The sequence below is a fragment of the Manis pentadactyla genome, chromosome 1 (genome assembly GCF_030020395.1).
Source record: "Manis pentadactyla isolate mManPen7 chromosome 1, mManPen7.hap1, whole genome shotgun sequence".
In the NCBI taxonomy this organism is placed as follows: Eukaryota; Metazoa; Chordata; class Mammalia; order Pholidota; family Manidae; genus Manis; species Manis pentadactyla.
In genome coordinates, this window is record NC_080019.1 from 230,214,964 (window position 1) to 230,237,734 (window position 22,771).

Here is a 22,771-nt window from a genome sequence, read left to right on the forward strand (position 1 = left end):
GGGCTCCAGTCAGAGGGAACAGCAGGTCCCAAGGTCCTGAGGCAGGAGCACATTGGCATATTCCAGGAAAAGCAAAGGAACTATTTCACTGAGATAGGGGAGGCTGAAGAAGAAGCAAATTTGTGGGGAAGAAAAAGTTCAGTTTTGGATGTTATAATAGTTAGGAATTGCAATGGGTGTTTGTAATAAACCTATACTAAACACACAGGGTTTGTTTTCTCATATAGAAAAAAATCTGAAGGTAGCAGAATAGAGCTTTTGTGGCTTAACCAAGTCATCCGAATCCTGAGTTCTTTCTTCTTTACTGTCCTTAGCATGTGGTTTCTACCCTCAAATTCATCTTATGGTCTAAGGTGGCTGCTGAAGCTCCAACGTTAACATTTGTGTTCCAGGCAAGAAGTAGAATCATGGCAAGTAGGGCAAAAAGGACACATGCCAGCTCTGTGTAACCCTCTAAAGAGCCTTTCCTGCAGTCCCCGCCCAACACGTGATACATTGCATTATCCAGTTACAAAGGAGTCCAGAAAATGTAATCTTTTAGCTGGGCATGCTGCTATCTAGAGTAAAATTGTAGTCCTAAGGAAAAGGGGCTGATAGGTGTTGGGCCACTAGCAGCCTCTGCCATTGTCACACTAGGTTTAGGTGACCTACAGGGTTTCCAAGTAGAAGAGTCAGGAAAATAGTACATCCTTGATATGTAGACTATCATTGACCCTTCCTTTATATTGTATTATCTTTAATTTTAGCACATAAAAATATTTATGAGATCTTTCATAGACTTACTTGTGACCTGACTCTCCCTAGTTATATTTCCCCCATTAAGGTTGTAATTTCCTCAGTTCAAAATTCTTCTCACATGGGAAGACACTTTTGTAGTTGGAGTGGCACTCCTCATCTTAAATTTCAAAATGTTTCATTTTCTTATTTTTAGCCGTGGCCTGAAGATGCCCTTGAACTTGTAGCTGTGAAATTCTTAGAAACGCTGGAGCTTACTGAGGTCGAACGACAAGAGATAGTTCCAGTCTGCAAACACTTTCACACTTCCATAATGGATCTTTCAGAAAGGTTGATATTAGCACGTTTTAAAGTGACAATAATGCCTTATATTTTAAAGCTTCTCTTTTTGTGAAAGCCCACAATTCTACTGGGTTTCTATGTCTTCTAAATATCTCTGATCACCTAGTTAGTTAAGACCTTAGGTTGCAAGTGACAGGAAGCTACTTGATCTAGGCTTAAGAAAAAGGGGGAATTTATCATAAAGATGCAAGTGTGTCTCACAAAGCTGAAGAGAAAGAGTATAGCCGGGCCTCAGATATGAGAGGAAGCAGGAGTTAGAAAGCCATCCTAAGCCCAGAAATGCCTTTTCTCTGTTTCTTCCTGGGAATCTGCGTTCTTCTTTCTCTTTGCAGACTGAATTTTCTGTTTCCCAGTGCCTGTGAAGAAAGTTGGCTGCCTCTCAATTCTTGAGTTTACTTCTTGGGATTCCAGCTATAGGCAGAGACTCATTGGCTGTTTCCAGCTCCCTATTCTGAGTTTATCCCACAATGTGACTGGCCATGTCTGTGTCCAGGGCCCATCTGTAGTCTAATCAGTTGTGGTGAGGGTGGCAGGTTTCACAGAACAAACATTGCTGTGAGGGTGCTGGATGGAAGCTTTCAGACAAGGGGACTGGTTGGTAGGCTGTGGATACCTCAAAACTGTCTGTTTTACCTCTATCTCTGAGATCCTCATTTCAAGGCATCTGAACCCAGTGCTCATAGAATATAGCGAGTCACACAGCCAGCTAGTGTGGCTGCCTTGCACAGTTCGCTAAGCAGTGGACTCTAGTCTGTGCATCTGTCTCGTCCTGGAACATCCTTGCTTCCATTTTTCCGGGTGCATGTGTAGTAGTCTTGTACCCCATTTGGCCAACATGTGACACGTTTGTGCAAGGAATGCTCACTAATCCCTGCCATCCTTTCTGCAATCCCCTTTCCCACTGTCCTTGCCCAGTTTATACCGTATCTTGGGTCCTTTACAGGATTAGATCCTCCTGACTTATAAAGCATAAAAAGGCCTATATCTTTTTGCTGTACTTCACCTTTGATACCCATCTTTGTTGATTTGTGCTTTTTAAAAACACATGATTGATATTTGACATTTTGCAGATAAGAAATTAGTTTGTGGTTGTGTGTAGAACTCTTAGAAATTTATGAAATTCAAGTCCTACAGAGTTTCTAAATAAAATTAATCTTTAATTTTAAATGTTTGTTGTTAATGCTATATTGAATTTACCTCTTACTTTGTGAAACCCATTACTTACAGTGAGATATGTCATCTGCCTCTCTTTTAGGTTCTTGCATGAATTAGGACGACATAACTATGTTACTGCTACTTCTTACCTTGAACTTATTGCCTCATTTCGACAGCTTTTGACTAAGAGGCGACAAGCTGTCATGGAAGCAAAACAGCAATACGTGAATGGGCTTGACAAATTAGCTTTTGCTGAGTCTCAGGTAAATAATACTAACAAGAACTACAATTTATGGGGAATATATTATGTGCCAGGCACAGTTGTATGCTTCACATGTACGCATTCCTTCAATTATTCCTCATAAATGTTTCAGAAAAGTTCGCTAAGTTGCCCAGACCACACAGACTCTAATACATCCTGTTTTATTCTTGATTTTTTGGCATTTGGAGAAAATTAAGTTTGAGTTAACTTTTTATTGTAATAGCTGGTTAAATATAAGATTGGCTTTTTTTAAAAATGAGTCAAGTGCTAGTAATACTTCCTAGCATTACTTTGACATAAGCAACAGATATTTGGGGGGCTCATACGCATTGTCCAGTACAGGGATGCCCCGAGCTGCCACCTTCTCTTCTCTGCCTTCCCGCCATGGCATCTGAAATTTCCCACTGCCCTGCTGTTTGCTGAAGAAAACCAGCCACTCTCTCATGGTTTTGTTTTTCACGTAAAAAAACAGAAAAGTTCAGATTTGCTGGCCCAATACTGTACAATACATTTAAGTTTCGATTTTCTGTGCTTGGCTTCTGTAGCTAGTGTAGCTATGAGAACTTAATGGCCAACTGTCTCTTCAGGTTGGTGAAATGAAGCTGGAGCTTGTCCAGTTACAGCCCAAACTGGAGGAAGCTAAAATCGAAAATGCGCATATGATGCAGGTAGGGTACTTGAAGGGTATTTTGTAACCGATGTCGGAAGACCATCAAATATGTAAAGCTGGCCCTGAAAATAAGCCTTCGTTTTTGCCACTTTAAATTTAAGGGACTTTACCCTTTTCTAGCAACTGTCACCTTGGGTCCCATGTGGGTTCTGTTTTTGAAAGGAAGTGGGAAGCCCATTACCAAATTAGGTCACATGTTCACATTTCTCCTGGACTTCTTCACCCTTTAAAATGGTGTGTTGAATTCCCTAACTCTCAAACATTCTTTTGACTCTAGGATAGAAAAGGCAATAGGATGTTTGTGGAATTGTCTGTCTTCTCTTTCTTTTCTTTAGATTATTGAGAAAGAGTCTGCACAGGTGGAAGCAAAAAGAAGGTTCGTGAAGCTAGATGAAGAGATAGCCAGTGGGAAGGCTGAGGAAGCCCAAACGCTGAAAAACGAGTGTGAAAGTGACCTGGCTGAGGCAATCCCAGCCTTGGAAGCAGCTCTGTCTGCACTGGATACACTGAAGGCAAGTGTCTGAATTTGTTGCCTTGTGTTTCCTCAGCAAACCACGTGCAGGTACTTGGTTAAGTAAGTGGAGTTCTATTTTACTGAGGGGGCGTTTTATTGCTTTTACTCAGTCAAATGAAACGTGCCTGTTAAGAGTTCCTCTTTGATGTCTTATTATCCCATATTTTTACTTCTCACGAGTTATTTCCAGTTTTCATTCAGGATATATTTCCAGTTTTCATTCAGGATATTCCAGCGGGAATGGAACAGCCTCCAAGAGGCCAAAGTGGCTCTGTACATGGAGCAGGGGGCAAAAATTAATGGAGTGTGGAGTCACCTTTCTGCAGCCTCTTGGACATACATGGACAGAAAAACTTACGGATCATTCCCAGTACAGACGGTGGCACCTGCCTGCATTACACTGTGCAGTAGATGACTTTTTAAAGGGTCTTTAGGCAAGACCAGAACGGCCTCATCGAACAGCAGGAGAGACAGCCTCTGACTAGGGAGGGTCAGTGCAGAATGGTGGCTCAGAATTTTCAGACCCCATCTTTCGACTGTTTCCTAATCGGTGCCCTAACCTTAGTGTTAGACACCTGACAAGATGATGAACTCACCCTATGGGTATTCATCATCTCGCAGAATCAAACCAATTTTCAGGGACATCAGCCTTGTAGTATGGGACATGAGATTATTTTAGGGCATTTATGGAAACTCCCCAGTGCTTTCACTGTGCTGTGAGCCAGGAGTTTAAAACCCTGAGCGTATTATTTTCTTCCCATCTGCTCTCTGGCACATTTAAAGGCCACATGCTACCCGGTGGTCTTTCTTCATTCTCTGCTTAGACACTCATGACAGAAGCCACTCATTCTGATGGAGCCTAGTTTTCAGGAGGCACTCTGTTCTGGATGACCAAGAGCGTTAATATAAGTACCTGTTTCATCACTGTGTACTATGGACTTTCAACACCCCATCCTCTGAAACTCCCAGCATTCTGGAGGCCTTCAAGCCCCACCAGTTCATGTCATCAGTCAAAAGGTTCCCCTTTTGTTGACAGTTTATTACTTGTATCCTTCCTAATACCAAAGACTGTGTCAGATGAGTTAGGGTTCAGTTGCAAAGAAGATAACTAATTCTATTTAGCATAAGCAGACAAGGATTCTTGAGAGAATTTTACAAATGGATTATAGAATTGTTGGAAGAGCTGAATAAATAGGTCCTAGGCTGAGCTACCAGGAATGACAGCCAAACAGCAGAAATAGTCTGCCAGAGGAGGGACCCCTCTGTTGAAAGCCTGCAGAGCCACACACCTTCTCGGTCATCCAGATAGGCAAACCAGAAGCCTCCTGCCCTGCCCATCTGTCTACTTTGGTCTGAGTTCTACTATCACTTGAGCAATCTGATGCTGGAACCTAATGACCTCCCCCAGCTCTAGTTCCATGGAAAACTAAAGAAGTTATTAGCTTCCCAGCAATTGCAAGGGATGTCAGAAGGATATTGGAGTGGATAATAAGGGCAGCTGTTGCGTCTGTCATAACAATATATATACCTCTTTAGGAAATAAGTTGGAATTGGGAATTACCTCTTCTTTTGGGGGATAAAACTAATATAAATAAACAAGTATAGAATTAAGTTTTTGTCTAAATTAGGGTTCTTAACTTGGATTCAATGTATGGGCATGATATGTGATTATATGCAAACTTTGTGTATATGTGCAAAAGTATTTTCTGGAGTGTGCATAGCTATCATACTATCATAAGGATCTATGAACTCTCAAAGTATGTGAGAATCATTGGTCTTAACCTGTGCTAAATATAAATTCTCTTTACTAATTTTTTCATAACTATGCAAAGCAAAAATCAATTCCAATTCCAGTGAAAACTGATGCTTTTATTATTCTCCAACATTATTTTTAAAACTCGCATTATTTAAAAATAAACTATTCTGAAGATGCCCTGTTTTCTTTTGATTTAGCCAGCTGACATTACAATTGTGAAATCAATGAAGAATCCCCCGTCTGGTGTGAAATTAGTTTTGGCTGCTATTTGTGTCATGAAGGATATAAAACCAGAAAAAATTTCAGATCCTTCAGGAACTGGAGGCAAGGTAATAACTAAACACAGATTTAAATCCTATTCATGAATGTATGGAGTATTTTATAGTAGCTATTACCAAACGTCAACAGTACCCAGTCCAGGGAAGAAACATTGTTTTCCTGATTGAATAGCTTCAGATAAAACTATGGGAAACATTTTCTGTCTGTATCCCAGGTAAAGCTAAGACAGGAAAATATCACAAAAATGTGGTTCCAGTTGCTTCCATCTCCTTTTCTGTTTATGTAGCATTCCCCACTTAATGGGCTGACATTGAATGAACACTGAGATAACTGAGCTTTTCCAGCCAAGACTCTTAAGAATGTGGTATATAACCATATACGTGTTTTTTATGAGCATTCAAAAAATTCTGTTGAGTTGAGCAATATGGTAAAGTTGTTAAAAATATGTGCTCTGGAGCCAGTGTGTCTGCATTCAGAAATCCTGGCCCCATAAGCACTGAGACCTTGGGTAAGATGCATGGCCTCTGTCGAACTCTCACAGTACCTGTCTCACAAAGTTACTGTGAGGATTCGATTAGCTAATACATATAGAGCTGTTACATATAAAGCCTTACAAACAAATGTTCACAAATGTTAGCTGCAATTATTATAATTTTTATTCAAGGCTATATCCCTTATAAAGAGAGAGAAAGCATCCTTCCTGAACTAAATTTATAGACTTATTTTTCTTCCAATTTTTATAATACCTAGGTTTGAATCCCTGAATTGGAGAACTGGGATTTTTTTTTGCGGGGGTGGAGGTGGGGGGTAAAATTGGGGTGGGCATTCTATCCTTTGTTCAAATAATAAGGTAAATAGGCTTCTGCCTTATGAAGTTATTCTCTTTTAACACACACACACAAATTCCTATGAGGCTCCTGAAATTAGGAAAAAGAATGTTCAGCTAGTTATTTAACATCTTTTACTAGTATAAGTACAATACGCTTTATCTTATAGCTGGCAGAGCAATGAGTAATCTTTGTCTTTCTTCTTTTATTTCCCTTGGGGAGCCTAGGTAGGTGAGGGGGTCTGTAAAAAAAAGGTTTGCTATCTGTCTTAGTCCATTTGGGCCACTATAACTTTACCACAGACTAGAGGGCTTATAAATAACAAATTTATTTCTCACAGTTCTGAAGCTGGGAAGCCCAAGATTAAGGCCTCCATACATACAGTGTCTGATGAGGGTCTGCTTCCTGGTTTATAGTCAGCCATCTTTTTTATTTTTAATTGAACTATAGTTGATATACAATATGATATTCATTTCAGGTTTGCAACATAATGATTCAACAGTAATCTACATTATTAAATGCTCACCCCAGAAAGTGTGCTTACCATCTGTCAACATATAAACATATTGCAGTATTATTGACTATATTCCCTATGCTGTACTTTCATCCCTGTGACTAAATTATAGTTTGGATTTTGTGCCTCTTTATCCCCTTCACTTATTTTACCCAGCCCCTCCACCATCCATGGCAACCACCAGTCATGCAGTTCCAGTTTGTCTTTGAGTTTATTTCTGTTTTGTTCATTTGTTTTTTAGATTCTACATATAAGTGATATTCATTTTTCTCTGACTTTTTCACTCATTATAATACTCTCTTGTTCTATCCATGTTGTTGCAAGTGGCAAGATTTTGTTTGTATGGCTAAGTAATATTCCATTGTATATATGTACCACATCTTCTTTATCCATTCATCTGTTAATGGATGCTTCGGTTGCTTCCATCTTGGCTATTGTAAGTAATGCAGCAATAAACATAGGAGTGCATATTTCTTTTCAAATCAGTGTTTTTTTGGCGGGGGTTAATTCCCAGATGTTGAATTACTAGGTAGTATAGTATTTCTATTTACAGTTTTTTGAGAAACCTCCATACTGCTTTTGGTAGTGGATGAACCAATTTACAATCACACCAGCAGTATACAAGGGTTCCCTTTTCTCTACATCCTTGTCAACATTTGCTTTTTCCTGTCTTTTGGATAGTAGCCATTCTGACTGGTGTGAGGTGATATCTCATTATGGTTTTGATTTATATTTTCCTGATGATTAGTTTTATTGAGCGTTTTTTTCATTTTTGTTGCTATCAGTATGTCTTCAATAGAAAAATGTCTATTTAGGTCCTCTGCCCATTTTCAAATTGGGTCATTTATCTTTTTGATATCAAGTAATATGAGTGCTTTATGTATTTTGGATATTAGCCCCTTACTCAATATATCATTTACAATATATTCTCCCATACAGGCTACCTTTTCATTTTGTTGGTGTTTTCCTTTGCTATGCAGAAGCTTTTTAGTTTGATGTAGTCCCACTTGTTTATTTTTGCTCTGTTTCCCTTGCTTGGAGAAATGTATCCAGAAGTAGCTTCAAGCCTTACATTTAGGTCTTTAATTCATTTTGAGTTTATTTTTGTGTATGGTGTAAGACAGTAATTCATTTTCATTCTTTTGCATGTAGCTGACCAGTTTTCCCAACACCATTTATTGGAGACTGTCTTTTCCCCGATGGTATATACTTGCCTCCTTTGTCATAGATTAAATTATCATATAAGTGTGGGTTTATTTTTGAACTCTCTTCTAGTCCATTGATCTTTGTATCCATTCTTGTTCCAGTACCATACTGTTTTGATCATTGTAGCTTTGTAGCATAGATTCAAATCAGGGAGAGTGATACAGGGAACTTTGGTCTTTCTCAAGATTGCTTTGACTGTTTGAGGTCTTTTGTGGTTTCATATAAATTTTAGGATTGTTCTAGTTCTGTGAAAAATGCCATTGGTATTTTGATAGGGACTGCATTGAGTCTGTAGGTTGCTTTCAGTAGTGTGGCCATTATGACAATATTAATTCTTTCTGTCTGAGCATGGAATAACTTTCCTTTTATTTGTGTAGTCTTCAGTTTCTTTCATCAGTGACTTACAGTTTTCAGAGTACAGATATTTCCCTTGGTTAAATTTATTCCTAGGTATTTTATTCTTTCAGATGCAATTATAAATGGGATTGTCTACTTAATTTCTCTTTCTGCTAGTTTGTTATTAGTATATAAAAATGCAGCAGATGTCTGTATGTTGATTTTGTATCCTGTGACTTTACTGAATTCCTTTGTAAGTTCTAATAGATTTTTGGTGGAGTCTTTAGGGTTTTCTATATGTAGTATCATGTCATCTATAAATAGTGGCAGTTTTCCCCCTATTTGGATGCCTTTTATTTCTTTTTCTTGCTTTATTGCTATGACTAAGACTTTCAGTACTGTGCTGAATAAAAGTGGTAAGAGTGGGCATCCTTGTCTTGTTCCTGACCTTAGAGGAAAATCTTTTACCTTTTCAATGTTGAGTATGATGTTAGCTGTAGGTTTGTCATCTATGGCCCTTATTATGTTAAGGTCATAATGTCCACAATAGAAAAATGTCTTCAATACATTATTCCCTCTATAGCCACTTTGTTGAGAGTTCTTATCATGAATGGATGTTGGATTTTATCAAATCCTTTTTCAGCATCTATTGAGAAACTGTATGGTTTTCATCTTTCCTTTTTTAATGTGGTATATCACATTGAATGATTTGTGGGTATTGAGCAATCCTTACATCTCTAATAAAAACCACTTGGTCATGGTGAATGATCTTTTTGATGTATTTTTTAATTCAGTTTGCTAATATTTTGTTGAGGATTTTTGCATCTATGTCATCAGGAATATTGGTCAGTAATTTTTTTTTTTGTAGTGTTTTGGTTTTAGTATTAGGGTGATGCTCACCTTGTAGAATGAGTTTGAAAGTATTCCTCTTTTATTTTTGGAAATACTTTAAGAAGGATAGGTATCAGCTCTTCTTTAAATGTTTGGTATAATTCATGAATGAAGCAATCTATTACTGAACTTCTGTTTGTTGGGAGTTTTTTCCATACTGCTTCAGTATCTGTTACTAGTCTGTTCAGATTTTCTATTTCTTCCTGGGCCAGTTTTGGAAGATTACATGTTTTTAGGAATTTATGTATTTCTTCTAGACTGTCCAGTTTATCAGCATGTAATTTTTCATAGAATTCTCTTAAAATCCTTTGAATTTCTGTGGTGTCAGTTGTAACTTTTATTTTTGATTTTGAGTCCTCTCTCTTTTTTTCTTGATAAGTCTGACTAAAGATTTTTCAATTTTATCTGTTCAAAAATCCACCTCTTAGTTTCATTGATTTTTTTCTTTGTCTTTTTAGTCTCTATTTTACTTATTTCTCCCCTCATCTTTATTATGTCCTTTCTTCTCCTAACTTTGGGTTTTGTTTGTTGTTCTTTTTCTAGTTCCTTTAGTTGTAAGGTTAGATTGTTTGAGATTGTTCTTGTTTCTTGAGGTAGGTCTGTATTGCTACCAACTTCCCTTTTAGAACTGCTTTTGCTATATCCCACAGATTTTGAACCATTGTGTTTCTGTTTTCATGTGTTTTTATGTATTATTTCCTCTTTGATTTGTTCACTGATCCATTGATTACTTAGTACAATGTTGTTTAGCCTCCACATGTTTGTGTTTTTCCCAGTTTTCTTCTTGTAATTGATTTCTGTTTTTTCTGTTACTGTTTTTCTGATCACTGTTATGGTTGGAAAAGGTGCTTGATATAATTTCAATCCTCTTAAGTTTATTGAGACTTGGTTTGTGACCTAACATGTCATCTATCCTGGAGAGCATTCCACATGCACCTGAAAAGAATGTGTATTCTGCTGATTTTGGATGGACTGTTCTGTATATATCTGTTAAGTCCGTACGGTTTAATGTGTCATTCAATTCCACTGTTTCCTTATTGACCTTCTGTGTGGATGATCTATCCATTGATGTAAGTGGGGTGTTACAGTCCTCAGCTATTATTGTATTACTTTCAATTTCTCCCTTAAGGTCTGTTAGAATTTGTTTTAAATATTTAGGTGCACTTATGTTAGGTGCATGGATTTTCATGATTGTTTTACCCTCTTGGGCTGATCCCTTTACCATTATGTAAAGTCCTTCTTTATCTCTAGTTAGTTGTTTTGAAGTCTGTTTTACTGGATATAAATATTTCTACTACTCCTTTTTTTTCACTTCTATTAGCATAGAATATCTTTTTCCATCCCTTCACTTTCAGTTTATGTGTGTCTTTAGGTGAAGCGAGTCTCTTGTAGGCAAAGTGTACATAGGTCTTGCTTCTTTAACCATTCAGCCACCCTGTCTTTTGATTAGAACATTTAGTCCATTTATATTTAAAGTAATTATTGATAGGTATGTCCTTACTGCCATTTTGTTCCTTGTTTTCTGGTTGTTTTTTCTTCTCTGTACCTTTCTCTTTTCTTGCTCTATTGTGATTTGATTAATTTTTTCAGTGTTATGCTTGAATTCCTTTCTCTTTACTTTTTGTGTATTATAATTGGCCTTCTTTTTGCTGTGTTTTCACATGGCAGAGTTGGGAGGGAGTCACTGAGGTCTCATTTTTGTAAGGGCAGTAATCCTGTTCATGACCTAATCACCTCCCAAAGACCCCACCTCCAAATATTATCAATTGGAGGTTAAGTTTCAACATATGAATTTTGGGGGGAATACAAATTTTCAGTCTATAGCATTACATTTCTGGTTTGAGTCAAGAATAAAGGAAAATCTTGAAATAATAATATTTTCTTACATGAAATTGTGAAGCTGTTTATGCTAGTTGCTTTTCTTAAATTTTATAAAGGAAAATCACATTGCCCTTTCAGTGTTTACTTTTTTATAACAAATTGAATATGCAAGTTCATGTTTTAAATATTTGATATGTTTAACACATTATCAGGGAGAGGAGTCTTTATTTCAAAGGAAATAAATGATATTTCAAAAGTATATAGTTTCTGGATAATACAGCTTAAACTTCAAGAAGAAAACATTTATATCAAGCTTTTTTAATTGTACATTTAATAAGTTTCCATAAATTTTACTTGCAGATATTAGATTACTGGGGACCTAGCAAAAAACTTTTGGGAGATATGAATTTCTTAAGAGATCTGCGAGAATATGACAAGGACAACATTCCAGTGAGTTTCATTGGATTTTTTCTATAAATGCAACTTTGCCAAGATATATAAGATCTTTAACATTATGCAATATTTTACTAAGCATAAGATAGCCCACTTGTAGGATTAAAATAATAAAGGAGTAGTATTTATTTATGACTATATTATGAGTTATCATAATGCACAAAACCACTCCTCTTTCAGACCACTGAACTCATTTAATAAATTACTGTTTTATTATTGACATGAAAGAGTTCTAACTTCTTATAATAATTTATTAATAAATTTGGTACACAAATCTATGTGAAACAAAAATGTATAATGAAGTCTTTTCCACCTGAATTTGTATTTACTATTGTTTAATTGTTCTTTTCCCTTATTTCCATATATATTCCAAACCCAAAAAAGTCTTTTAAATTTTTTAGAAGGAGCATCTCGCCTCATTATATGTAATAAGGTTACATATTTTGCTCACAGATATGACTTGTGTTTCTGCTACAGTTACACTTATTTTAAAATTATCTCAATGTACTGACTTTGGTTTTTAAAGACAACATACCTTTTTATATAATTTTTTTTTACTGTGCATGCATGACTATCTTTTCATCTTATGATTGTATGATGTATGTTGAAATCTTAAGATCTGAATCTTTGTTGTATAGGTGAGTGTTATGCAGAAGATTCGTAGTGAATATTTAACAAACCCCGAATTTGACCCACCCAAGGTTGCTAAAGCTTCGTCCGCAGCTGAGGGCCTGTGTAAATGGATCATGGCTATGGAAGTGTATGACAGAGTTGCTAAGGTATTTGGAGGGTCAGCGCCTTCGTTTTCTATTGAAATATACTCCCAGAAATGGAAACCTATGCCATACACTTACCAGTTAAGAACTTTCCAAAAGCGCTGCCAGAAAGAATCTGTCCTGAGCAGCAGAAGCCTCAGACACTGATCGCATACCCAGTCACGGAGGGACCACTCGAGTGTGACGTACCTAGTTGGGCTGCTATGCAGGGTAGTGTGGGAGCATGGCATGGTTGGAATCTTCCAGACTGACCTATAACTGTACGGACCTGGGGCCAAAGAGAATCAGAGTTTGATGAGATGAAAAAGAGAAGCAAAGCAAGTCCAAAACATCAAGGGCAGAGAGGTTCAGGTTTAAAAATTGATTAGAAGGAGCAGCAGCAAGAAGATCCGGTAGCTGCCCTGAGGCAATGGCATGCACCGATAAGGAACCTTTATCGGAGTACCCACTGGGGCCGAATTCCTGGGAAAGCAGAGGATGATTAAGAGCCTTTGGTAAATCTGGCTAACAAAAACCAGGGAAACACTGGCCTTGTCCTCTGTACCTTTCAGAATGCTCCTAAGGGAAGCAGGAAATAGAAATAAAAAGGCAACTGAAAATACATGGTAGCATGTGTTTAGAATAACCTCAGCATAGTAAAAATGATCAGGCTATAACAAATGGGAAGATATTTCCTAATAAGGTACATGTGCCTGTAGAGAGGTAGGGACTTTGTTAGTGTCAGGGGAGTAGACCTGTGGACCTCTGTTAGAGAAAGTTTATTTTACTTGGGATGTCCTTCCATGAAACATCTTGTCCCTCCACAGCAGTCTCATAGCAGGTCTGCAAGCTCTCAGCCTAGCTCATTTCCACATGTCCCACAAGGCGCGTACTATCTTCTGGATCCTTTCTATAAAGCAGAGAAGCCAAGACATTCGTGTTCCTTCCTGACTCCCCACTCTGCACCTCCACACCGCCCTTCTCATTTGGATGCAGCTGCCCCATGCTAGGGGTTGGCTGAAAGGAGGATGCAGCAAGGTCTTCTTAGAAGTCAAAAGTACAAAGTGGAGCCTCCTTTGTATTTAATCCATTCGCCCATTAGGACTGAGCCCAAAGGAGAGAGAGTAGGACACGGGTGTCTGATACGTCGCCCCCCTCTTCGCTCTTCGCCTTCAGACTCATTCATGGCAGCGCACAGGAAGCTGGTCTCCCCCACACAGACTGGCGTGGACTCCCTTTGGTCATTTTCTAAATTCTGCAGTGGCTTATAGTACACTCAGTGATCAAAGAGCTTCTTGTCTCCATTCTTGATGTACTAAAGAGTATGATAAGAATTTTAGAAAATCCCTTTCTCAACAAAGTGTGGCTTTTCAAGATTTGTTGAGGAAAATTCAATTTGGATAGTGAAACTTCACTTAAAGCTTTCTTTCTCTTTGTATTTCCGTTGTCACAGTTTTAATAAGGCAAGGCAAAATGTGTGCCTCAGCTGACTGGGAAGAAAATCACAGACTTGGAAATGAAAAACAAAAACAAAAGAAAACCCACATTCATTTATTTTGAACATTTATAATTCCTGTTATATGTTTTTCTCTGTTTTTAGCAATAGTCGAACAGCAACTTACTGTTTTGAGACATTTTGCTATATACTGTGCCATTTTTAGTAAATATTGGTACATTTTGTTAGTTCAGAATAATTATTTAATAGTTGACAGTTTGCTAGTCCAGAGTGATTTATATATTTTATTATATATTACATAAATATGCTTTACTTTGTGCACAGAAATCTGTAAGATTTAAGGCAAAATGTTTACTCTGTGTAATTTAATAAGTAATAAATATAGTTACAATAATAAACATTTTTAATCCATGATATCTGTAAAGGATTGTATAGATGTGTGTGTACGTAGTGCACGTTACAGCTGTATAGTATATATTGTTCCTACACAGGTAGTGGCTCCTAAGAAAGTCCGCTTAACAGAAGCTCAGAGATCCTTAGCTGAGACAATGGAGCTTTTGAATCAAAAGAGAGCAGAATTGGCAGGAGTAGAACATCACTTGGAGAATTTACGAAGAACATTTACCGAGAAAACTGAGGAAAAGGCTCGCTTAGAAGACCAGGTGGAACTCTGTGCTAAGAAACTTGAAAGAGCCTCGAAACTCATTGGAGGGCTAGGTGGAGAAAAATCAAGGTCAGATTTCTATTCATTTTACCAGTATTTAAGAAAGTCAGGCTTGAATATATGACTTTCTTTAGGTATATGTCATGATGACTGATTTTAAAATAGCTGTTTGAGAATGTGTGACATTTTACAAGGCAGCAAGCCAGTCTTCAAACAGAACACCATTGTGAAAGGTGGTGTTTGCCACTTGCTTTCAAATGTTAAAAAAAAAAAAGCAAGTCATCATTTTTAATCTAAATGGTAGGTGGGTGATCATTGTATAATTCTTTCCAATTTTATATATGTTCAAAATTTTTTATAATAAAATGGTTGTGGGGGAACAGTAGAAGGAAATATGGGTCATTTTGTTGAAATTTATTTCAAAGAAGCTACAACTGGCTTGATCTTTATCTAGCTTTATTCTTTTACTCCAGCTTTATCTAGTTATTTGTATTCTAATCTATTTGTACTGGCCAGCAAGGTATGTCATTTATTAGTTATATTTGTTGAATGAATAGGTGGTAATACTCCTTTGACAATACTTTGTAGTGCAGATTAGTTGGTTTAGGAGTGTACTTTTTTATTGTAAAGGTTTCATTAGATGGAAAAAATATCAACCTTAGCAATAGTATGTCAGTTTCTCTACAAGTTAAATGTAACTTCTGGTAATGAATTGCAAGTGTTCTTATGTTTTACAGACTAATAATAAATACTGAAACAAATAACAGGGTCACTAGCCCAAGTCATCCTGGAGAATATTATTAGACAAAAATGTGGGTGTTTTGCTTTTGCTTATTCTGAAGAGACAAGTCCTAAAAGAAATGCCAAATATTCTAATAACAACAGGTGAACTGTCACTCAAAAACTATAGCAACATATTATAGCATGTTAGAACTAGAAGGGACCCGAGCTCCTCATTTATAGATCAGCAATTGCCCAACATTTCATGGCTTTTTGTTATAGAGTTTGGGCTGGCAGCCCCTGGCCCTTCAGTTACTGTCTTCCCCTTCTCTATGGTGATTATCTTTTGCCTTTGGTGATCACAGATGGTCTCAAGCTGCAGATGACCTTCAGATAGTATATGAAAATTTGACTGGCGATGTCTTAGTATCAGCAGGAGTGATTGCCTACCTTGGAGCTTTTACGTCTGGCTTTCGGCAAAAGTGCACAGAAGATTGGAGCAGGTTGTGCAAGGTAGTGGTTTCATGTTTCATAAGTTTCATTTTAAAACATCCAAAGTATGTTTGGGGCATTTTGGGGGAATGATGGTAATAAGGACAGAGAAGGAAAGAAAGAACTGAAAATGCGGAGTCTTTCTTTTATGCTTCTTGTTTGATCAGTAATACTTTCATAGTCCAACTTCCAATTCAGTTTTTTTCTGTTCCTTAGGGTTATTAAATAGTATCTAATGACTACTCAATATTTTACTTTTAAAATATTTCAACCAACAAAATGAAAGAAAACTCCAGGTATTTTTTTATTTCTTACAGGAGAAAAAAATCCCATGTTCAGAGGAATTCTCACTGAGCAAGACCCTGGGTGACCCAGTAAAAATCAGAGCTTGGAATATTGCTGGGTTACCAACAGATGCATTCTCTATAGACAATGGAGTGATTGTTAATAACTCCAGGCGTTGGTAAGGAATACAAAGTATTTGTTTTTCAATTATTTTATTTGAAAACTTTTAAACAGAGAAAAGTTGGAAGGATTTTAGAGTGAGCATCCACATAACTACCATGTCCTAGGTGTTGCAAATTAACATTTTATTATTCTTGCTGCTTTATTGCATATTTATTTATCCACCCCTCTCTCCATCCATTAACTCATCCTTTTTATGCATTTCAGCTTAAGTTGCAGATATGGATATGCTTCCCCCAAAATATTCGAAAATACAGATCATTAACTAAAATTCAGTATTTGTTTTTTTCCTTTTGAGGTAAAATTTACTATAATATACACATTACTTAAGTATACCATTAAATGAATTCCATTAAAAGTATACATGTGTGCAACCTGAGCATCTATCAAGACACACCCAAGAATTCTCTTATGCCCCTTCCCCAAAATTCCCGTCCTCACCCCACCATACAAAATTGTTATTCTGAATATTTTTCAGCACAGGTTAGTTTTGCATGTTCTAGAACTTGATATAAATAGAATCATTCTGTATGTACTCTCTTGTTGGAAGGCTTCCTCTGCACCACAAAAACGTTCCTATTTTTCATTGCTGAGGAGTATTCCATTGTATGAATATATCACTATTTATGTGTTTTTCTGTTGGTAGACACCTGGGCTGTTTCTAGTTTTTGGCTATTCACTGTATTTCTATCCATTTTCAAGATACTGTAAGATCACTTACCTTTTCCAGTTGCTATCATTGGTAGTGTGATAACTGTATCAACTTTGCAAATGGTTTTTAATGGCTCTCCTTTTATTTATATCACTTTGAAAAACTTGGAAAATTACTCTCATCTGAAAAATAATTTCCTATAAATGGCTATTTAGTCATGTGGTCATCAAATTTTAAAAGTCTTTTCATGGGACCATATCGCAAACATATTCTGAGAGATACTATTGAGCATTTATATTCATGAAGTACTTTTGTAAGTGCCCTATATCCACACAAACTCCTGAGTTAGATATTTTTACAGATGAGGAAATTGAGACCCAGAGTGATTTTTAATTTGAAATTTAGTAAGGTAAATGAGCTAATAAATGGTGGAGTCACTACCTTTAAGACTCTAATGGGAATTGGACTTTGCTTTTGGGATATGAGATACATTAAAGGCCAAAGGAAATCTTACATTCTGAAAGCTTGAGTTATTGTTTATATTCTTTGGAAACCATACTATATAGGTGCTTCAAGTCTCCTTTATATTGATGACATTGTTTTAATAAAATAAGGATGTATGTAACCATATTTTGAATGTTTATCCTCTCAGCATTTTGAGAGTGAACATCCTTAAGTTGAAACTTCTAGGTGGTTAGTAAAATTTATTGTAATCTGAGAGCCAATATTTATTCCAAAAAAATGCATTCCCCAGTAGAGCAGGGCAAGTTCTATTTAATAGAATATTATAACCTGACTCTTTACTAATTCTGTTCTGGAACTCTTTTCCATTCATTTGGTGGGCATTCAGGTTTTTAAAATTACAGTTCAGAAAATACTATTGGGTTATCTCTAAGTCTTAATTGAAATTCAAGGAAACCAGAGGTTTCACGGTTGCTAGTAAATTGAGAAAACCGGTGTGTCATTTTCTGGCAAAAAGCTGACTCTTCTGGTAAACTAATAGTCCAGTGAAGTTAACCTTTCTACCTGTAATTTTTGGACTAGCTGGTCAACAGGGCCGAGTCTACATCCTTAGAGCCAGAATTCATTTCTTGCCTCTAGGGCCCAGTGTGGTCATCTATGGATATCATCCTTCTGGACACCAACATAAGTGGACACAGAGGCTTTCTCTCCTCTTTGTACCTCCTGACAGCAAAACCCTGTGTGTAGCTGATGTTCACTCTTTGGGGTGCTCACTTTAGACTATGTTAAGTATACGTCAGAGAAAAGTTGGGCCATCAGGCCTCTGGAAGGTGAAACGTCATGTCTCTGTCCGTCACTTGCCTCATTAGTCTGTCTCTGATGATACACTGACTCTATTCCTCTGTTGCACATGCCTGTTCACTATACGGAAGCCTCAGTTCCTAAATTCACAAGACACATCAGTTGAATAATATAGATTAACCAGAACCATCAAGTCCAACTTCAAATTCCTGTGAGAGAAAATCTGATTGGCCTATCTCGGGACAAGTAAGTCACCTTTGGTCTGGACACCTATGGCTGGGGGCCAAGCTGTTATGGTAAATACGTGGGTATTGGAGGTCAGGAGTGTAGTTCTCAGAAAAAGCCGTAAGTTGGGAAACAGTGTACTTTTTGTAATTAAGACCCTGGTGCTTCCTTCTTTTTGCATCTTTTGATGTGATGAAAGGCAATGATCTAATTTTATTTGTTTCATGGTCACCACTTAATCCCAGCACTGTTTTGAGTTATCCCTCACTGATTCATAATGCTATCTTTGCCCCTTCAGACTTTCTTTTAGTGAGGACTTGTGAATTGGTCTGAAAATGGCTTTTTCTTCTCACTTAAAAATAATTTTAACTCAGGCTTCTTGAGCTATGATTTATGTACAGTAAAATTCACCCCTCTTAAGTATAGTTCTATGAATTTTGACTAAGGCCTATGGTCATATGAACCCTAGCAGAATCAAGATGTAGAACATTTTCAATTATTCTCAAATAGTTTCAAAAGGAGTTACATAACCTTTTCCCATTTTTAAAAATTGCGATATGATTGACATAATTCTATTCACTTGTAATCAGTATATTTAGATTATCTATACTCAGTGGAATTATTAATACACTTATGTTTAGATTTACCATCTTCCTAGTTCTTTTCTGTTGGTCTCATTTGTTCTTTGTTCTTTTTCCACCTGGCTTTGGATTAATTGAACATTTTTATGATTCCATTTTATCTCTATTATCAGTTTATCGGTTATATACTCCTTATTTTCAGTGTATGCTCTAGAGTTTACAATATACACCTTTCATTTATCACTGAGCCCTTTCAAATAATAATGTACGAGTGCACATATGGCATAGGAATCAGCATTATACTGCCAATATTGCTTTCCTTTTGTGCTGTTGTGTATTTTACTTTTTTGTATGCGACAAATCTTGATACATTGTTATTATTTTTGATTTACACAGTAATTTATCTGTTAGGCTGATTAAAGATACAAATGTCTTTTGTATTTACCTTCATTTTTTTCCCCTGTTTTTGGACCTCTTCATTTCTTTGTGTTCCTGTCTGGTTTCTTTGTGTTTCTTGGGTTACTGTGTGGTTTCATATTTCTTCTGCCTGAAGCATATTTTTTAACACTTCTTGTGTACAGGTCAGTTAGTAATTAATTTACTCAGCCTTTTTTCTTCTTTATTTCCACCTTCATTTTGAATAATTTTTGCTGGATTTAGAATTCTGAGTTGGTAGTTTTTTTGGGCTTGGAGGGTTTCTTCTTCTTTTCTTTTCAAGATATTTCTGCATTGCTTCTGGCTTGAATTTCTGATAAGAGGTCTGCTCTGCAACTTATGTAGTCCCTCTTTATGTAATGTGCCTTTTTTCCTCTGATAGCCTTCACATTTTTCTCTACCATTAGTTTCCAGTAGTTTGACTGTGAGGTGTCTAGGCGCGTGTGTGTGTGTGTGTGTGTATGTGTCCATGTGTTTTCATCTTGGTATTTTTCCTGATCAAGGTTTTCTGAGCCTCTTGGATCTATTCGTTTCCTTCCACTTCCCTTTTGGGATTACTTGTGTTTATTAGTCTTTTTGATACTGCCCAATGGTACTGGATGCTCTGTTCTGCTTTTAACCACTTATTCTTCTTTTTGAGTTTCTAGGGAATTTCTTTAAAACTATCTTCAAGTTAATAACTATATTAACTGATTCCTTTGTTGTGTTGAGTCTACACACAGCTCATGAAAGGAATTCTTTAGGTTCGACATCATATTTTGTAGTTCTAGTATCTCAACTTAACTCTTTCTTACAGTTTCTTCTCCCTGCCGAAGATCATCTCTTCAGATATGGTGTCCTCCTTTTCCGCTAGCTCTTTTACATTTCAATCACTGATACTTTTTAAATTCTTGTCTAATATTTCCAACATTTGTGTCTGAGTCTATGTCTTTATTTCCTGAGAATGTTCTGGGGTTTTCCCTTGCTTATTTAAGTATCCCACAACATTTGATTGAATGCCAGATGGCCTGGGTCTAACGATAGGGTCCGAGCTAAGTGATGCTGGCTGCAGGATGCCTCTCCTTCCGTCACTCCGTTGGTGCAGGGCTTGAGTCGGTGTAACCGTGAGCTGAAGTGGGTTTGTGTTTCGTTGTTGCTGTGGTAAATTCAGGAGACCCAAGGCTTAATCTAGCTGTGGGTCTATGCTTAGAATGAGGGCTAAGTCTTGGAGTGTTTTTCTCAGTGTTAGTTTTACCTTCAGCTTTCAACTGTTCCTGAATGCCCATGACACAGAAAATGGGATCTCCTTCTACATTTTTGCCTCCCCTGGAAGTAGACTGCTCCAAGCTCTGTGTCACATTACCTGGGACAGAGCCGGAGTTCTCCATTATTCTGATTCTGGGTCTTAGGAAGGGCCTGTGCACGTGGGCCTTTACAGCAGGACTTTTCTGCCTTTCTGCCCCTCCTTCCTGTGACAGCGAGATGCTGCCTCCCACTGCGGTCGGACTTGAACAGGAGTTTCTCTCCTAGAGTAAGAGGTCTCTTGGAAAAGGTTGGTTACAATATAATGTTTTAGCCGAAGGCACTGTCCTGCCTTTCCTCAGCAGAGGTTGAGTTTTCCTTTGGCTCTTGCCTCAGCCACAATTTGTGTTTTGCCCTTACTTCTAACAGGATTCCCAGTGTATTGTTGGCCCAACACACGCTGATTTCCCAGCTTACATCTCCTGGGTCACGTAGATAGTGTGAACTTGCATTCTAAGTCCACGTAAAATACAGACCCTTGGTTATAGACTCTCAGGGGAGAGGATGATTAAAGATGGCAATGTGAGAGGTGAGACAGAAACCTCCTCCCAAAACCACATATAATATGAAAATATAGCAAATACATCTCATCCCGAAAGGGCAACAGGAAAGAAGGCTGTGGCAGACTGCCTACACCTGGGGAAAACAGCAGACCTCAAGGGAAAGGGTAAAGTACCAAAGCCGTGAGCCAGAGGGACCCAAGCCCTTGCCCGCACCCCAGCTCACTGGACGGAGGAAGAGAAATGGAGCAGGGAGGGGTGAAGGCCTAGGACTGCTGAGCACCCAGCCCTGGAGATCTGTTCTGGGAGCACAAACCTACATTACATGGTGCTCTGGAGATTAGTGGGGTTGGAAAGCCAAGACAGGCAGAGTACTTGGAGAGACTGAGATTCCAGCTGCTTGTGGAAAACAGGGATCCACATCTGGCTGCTCTGGGACAAAAGAAAGGCGGGCTTAACAGCAACAGGGCTGCTAAAGGGGCAAAGATTACGCAGAGCTTGCTGCTCAGGAGAAAGGACAGGTGGACAAAATTGTCTGGGCGTGCTCTGCCCAGCAGGTTGGGAACTTTCAGGAGCTTCAGGCACTCCATCCCCCTGGCTGGCAATGCAGCTCAAAGGCCCCCCCACTGCAATACGCAGACTGCTGTGCCTTCCTCCCAGCTGTCACCAGCTCACAAACCGGCTGCCCCCACCATTGCGCCAGGCCAGCCAGAGGGCAGCCCTGACTATGGCAGCTACAAGTGCAAAGCATAGAGGCTACTCCCTGTGCGCTCGGCCCACTGGCCCTGGCAGTGGAGACAGGCAATGCAGCCAGGAAGCAGAAAGAACTCTTCCCTTCCAGCTGGCACCTTGGCACTGCTTGCCTGTGACCCCCACCATTGCTCCAGGGGCTGAGCAGCTCCAGAGAGTAGAGATTCTGGGTACTAGAGGGCATCACCTGCAAATATGAAACGTCAAAGGAACCTGGTTCAAACCAAAATCCCACAAACACCAGAAAGAGGGACAAGTGAAACTGAAGCTATCAATCTTCCTGAAAGAGATTTCAACATAAAAATCATAAACATGCTCATGGAGCTACAGAAAAATATTCAAGAATTCAGGGAGGAATTCAGGAATGATATACAAACTTGAAGAATACAGTATCTGAAAAGAATCTCAGAGGAGATTTTCCCAGCCACAGATGAGACAGGAATCAAAACACTTCCCTCCCCCTCGTACCTCCTTATGCATAGAGCAGGATGTTTTCTATCTGTGATTCACAAAGCCTGTTGCAGATTTAAGCTTTACTATGTGGGGTCTCAGTTCCAGCTTCCTGCCGTATAGGTCCTCAGGAGCCCCCTGGGTTATTAGAACTGACGCTCTCCCCAAGGCTAGCTGTCATGTCTGCTCACATACTTACTGTTCTGGAATTCAGTTGCATCTGTATTTTTCTGTATGTATGTATGTATCTTTTAAATGCACACCACCTGTGTATTTTTAAAATGTTGTATTTTACTCACCAGTACTAGGTGGCAGGAGGAT

The 22,771-nt window shown here is 38.1% G+C and overlaps 1 protein-coding gene across 6 annotated transcripts in view; it reads left to right on the plus strand.

Moving 5' to 3' along the window:
* The window catches only part of DNAH12 (dynein axonemal heavy chain 12), a 164,524-nt gene that overhangs the window by 104,753 nt on the left and 37,000 nt on the right, over nt 1-22,771 (plus strand). For 4 of the 6 annotated variants that reach the window (XM_057508311.1, XM_057508315.1, XM_057508313.1 and 1 more), the window contains 10 exons: nt 932-1,065; nt 2,333-2,495; nt 3,082-3,162; nt 3,500-3,680; nt 5,636-5,763; nt 11,669-11,758; nt 12,400-12,540; nt 14,464-14,705; nt 15,722-15,869; nt 16,166-16,311. In XM_057508311.1, coding sequence (XP_057364294.1) covers nt 932-1,065; nt 2,333-2,495; nt 3,082-3,162; nt 3,500-3,680; nt 5,636-5,763; nt 11,669-11,758; nt 12,400-12,540; nt 14,464-14,705; nt 15,722-15,869; nt 16,166-16,311 — 1,454 coding nt within the window. Of the gene's footprint in view, nt 1-931; nt 1,066-2,332; nt 2,496-3,081; nt 3,163-3,499; nt 3,681-5,635; nt 5,764-11,668; nt 11,759-12,399; nt 12,541-14,463; nt 14,706-15,721; nt 15,870-16,165; nt 16,312-22,771 lie in introns of those variants that run through there. The other 2 variants (XM_057508319.1, XR_008999525.1) reach the window with 2 other exon arrangements.